This window comes from Ctenocephalides felis, unplaced genomic scaffold, assembly GCF_003426905.1.
Source record: "Ctenocephalides felis isolate EL2017-DRISC unplaced genomic scaffold, ASM342690v1 CF-g0.4_SCAFFOLD_00845, whole genome shotgun sequence".
NCBI classification, from domain to species: domain Eukaryota; kingdom Metazoa; phylum Arthropoda; class Insecta; order Siphonaptera; family Pulicidae; genus Ctenocephalides; species Ctenocephalides felis.
This window is the reverse complement of record NW_020536999.1, coordinates 87176976-87178506: the sequence shown is the minus strand read 5'-3', so window position 1 is coordinate 87178506 and position 1531 is coordinate 87176976. Positions and strand designations below refer to the sequence as shown.

Below are 1531 nucleotides of genomic sequence, written 5' to 3'. Positions count from 1 at the left end.
CCGCTAAACCTGCCTTCGCAAAAATCTAATCAATTTTTCACTTTGTCAATGCAATTAAAATGATTGAATACTGCAATTTTGTGCACTATTTGCTTCATGTCTCCGAAACAGCTGGACCTATCTTTGCTAAAAACCAATCAGCATTTCCTGCCATACTTATGAATCAAAAGTCGTTTTTTTAAGTTTTCTGTATATTTCACATTATTCATACATTCTATTATATCCAAGAATATTTTATAACATGTTGCCAAATTTTTAAATCCAATTTAACAAATATGTTTAAATTTCATAGATTTTCATCAGGCTTCCAACTATGAAGTGGCTTGTGTTCCTTCAAATTGTTGGCCCACACGACTATGAATAACCATATGTCTCTTTAGATTACTTAATTGTGTGAATGTCTTCTTGCATACATCGCATTCATGAGGGCGTACTCCATTGTGCGTCAGCATGTGACCACTTAGATGACCTGGTTGTGTAAATGTCTTACTACAAATGTTGCATTCATAAGGACGTACTCCATTGTGCACCAGCATGTGTCTTTTTAGAGTAGCTGAATCTGTGAATGTCTTATTGCATTCATTGCATTCATAGGGGCGTACTCCATTATGCATCAACATGTGTTTTTTCAGAGTACTTGATTGTGTGAATGTCTTGTTACAAATATTGCATTTATGTGGGCGATCTCCATTGTGTGTCAGCATGTGTCGTTTCAGACCACTTAATTCTGTAAATGTCTTATTGCATATATTGCATTCAAGAGAATGTACTGCAGTATGCATCACCATATGACTGTTCAGATGACTTGATTGTGTGAATGTCTTATTACAAATATTGCATTCATAGGGACGAACACCATTATGCATCACCATGTGTCTTTTTAGAGTAGTAGAAAGTGTGAATGCCTTATTACATATATTGCATTCATAAGGGCGTTCTCCATTGTGCAACAGCATGTGTTTTTTCAGACTACCTGATTGTGTGAAAGTCTTATTACAAATTTCGCATTCATATGGACGAACTCCTTTATGCGTCAGCAAGTGTTTTTTCAGACTACCTGATTCTGTAAATGACTTATTACAAATTTCACATTCATAGGGATGTTTTCCATCGTGCGTCAAAATATGTCGTTTCAGACTATGCAGTTCTGTGAATGCTTTATTGCATATGTTGCATTCATAGGAGCGCACACCACTGTGCATAATCATGTGTCGTTTCAGATTACTTGATTGTGTGAATGTCTTCTCGCATAGATTGCATTCATGAGGACGTACTCCATTGTGAATCATCATGTGTTTACTCAGAGAACTTGATGCTTTGAATGTCTTATTGCACATTTCACATTTATAACGACGCTCTTCGCAATGAATCAGCATGTGTTTTTTTAGATTACTTAATTGTGTGAATGTCTTATCGCATTCATTGCATAGAAGGCGTTGTTCTTCAGGTCTGCGATTAGGCATGTGATCAACCATATGCTCTTTTAAAAGTTGGATTCTGCAAAAGATTGATTACAAATGTCACAGTCATA

The 1531-nt window shown here is 35.9% G+C and overlaps 1 protein-coding gene across 1 annotated transcript; it reads right to left on the bottom strand.

Annotated features, from left to right (window-relative positions):
• Nucleotides 1-283: 283 nt before the first annotated feature.
• On the bottom strand, nt 284-1493 carry LOC113363658 (zinc finger protein 2 homolog; the record flags this gene model as incomplete). The annotated part of the gene is given in 1 exon segment (XM_026606138.1): nt 284-1493. A coding segment is annotated over 1 exon segment (1164 nt). The 3' UTR covers nt 284-311.
• Between the last annotated feature and the right edge of the window lie 38 nt (nt 1494-1531).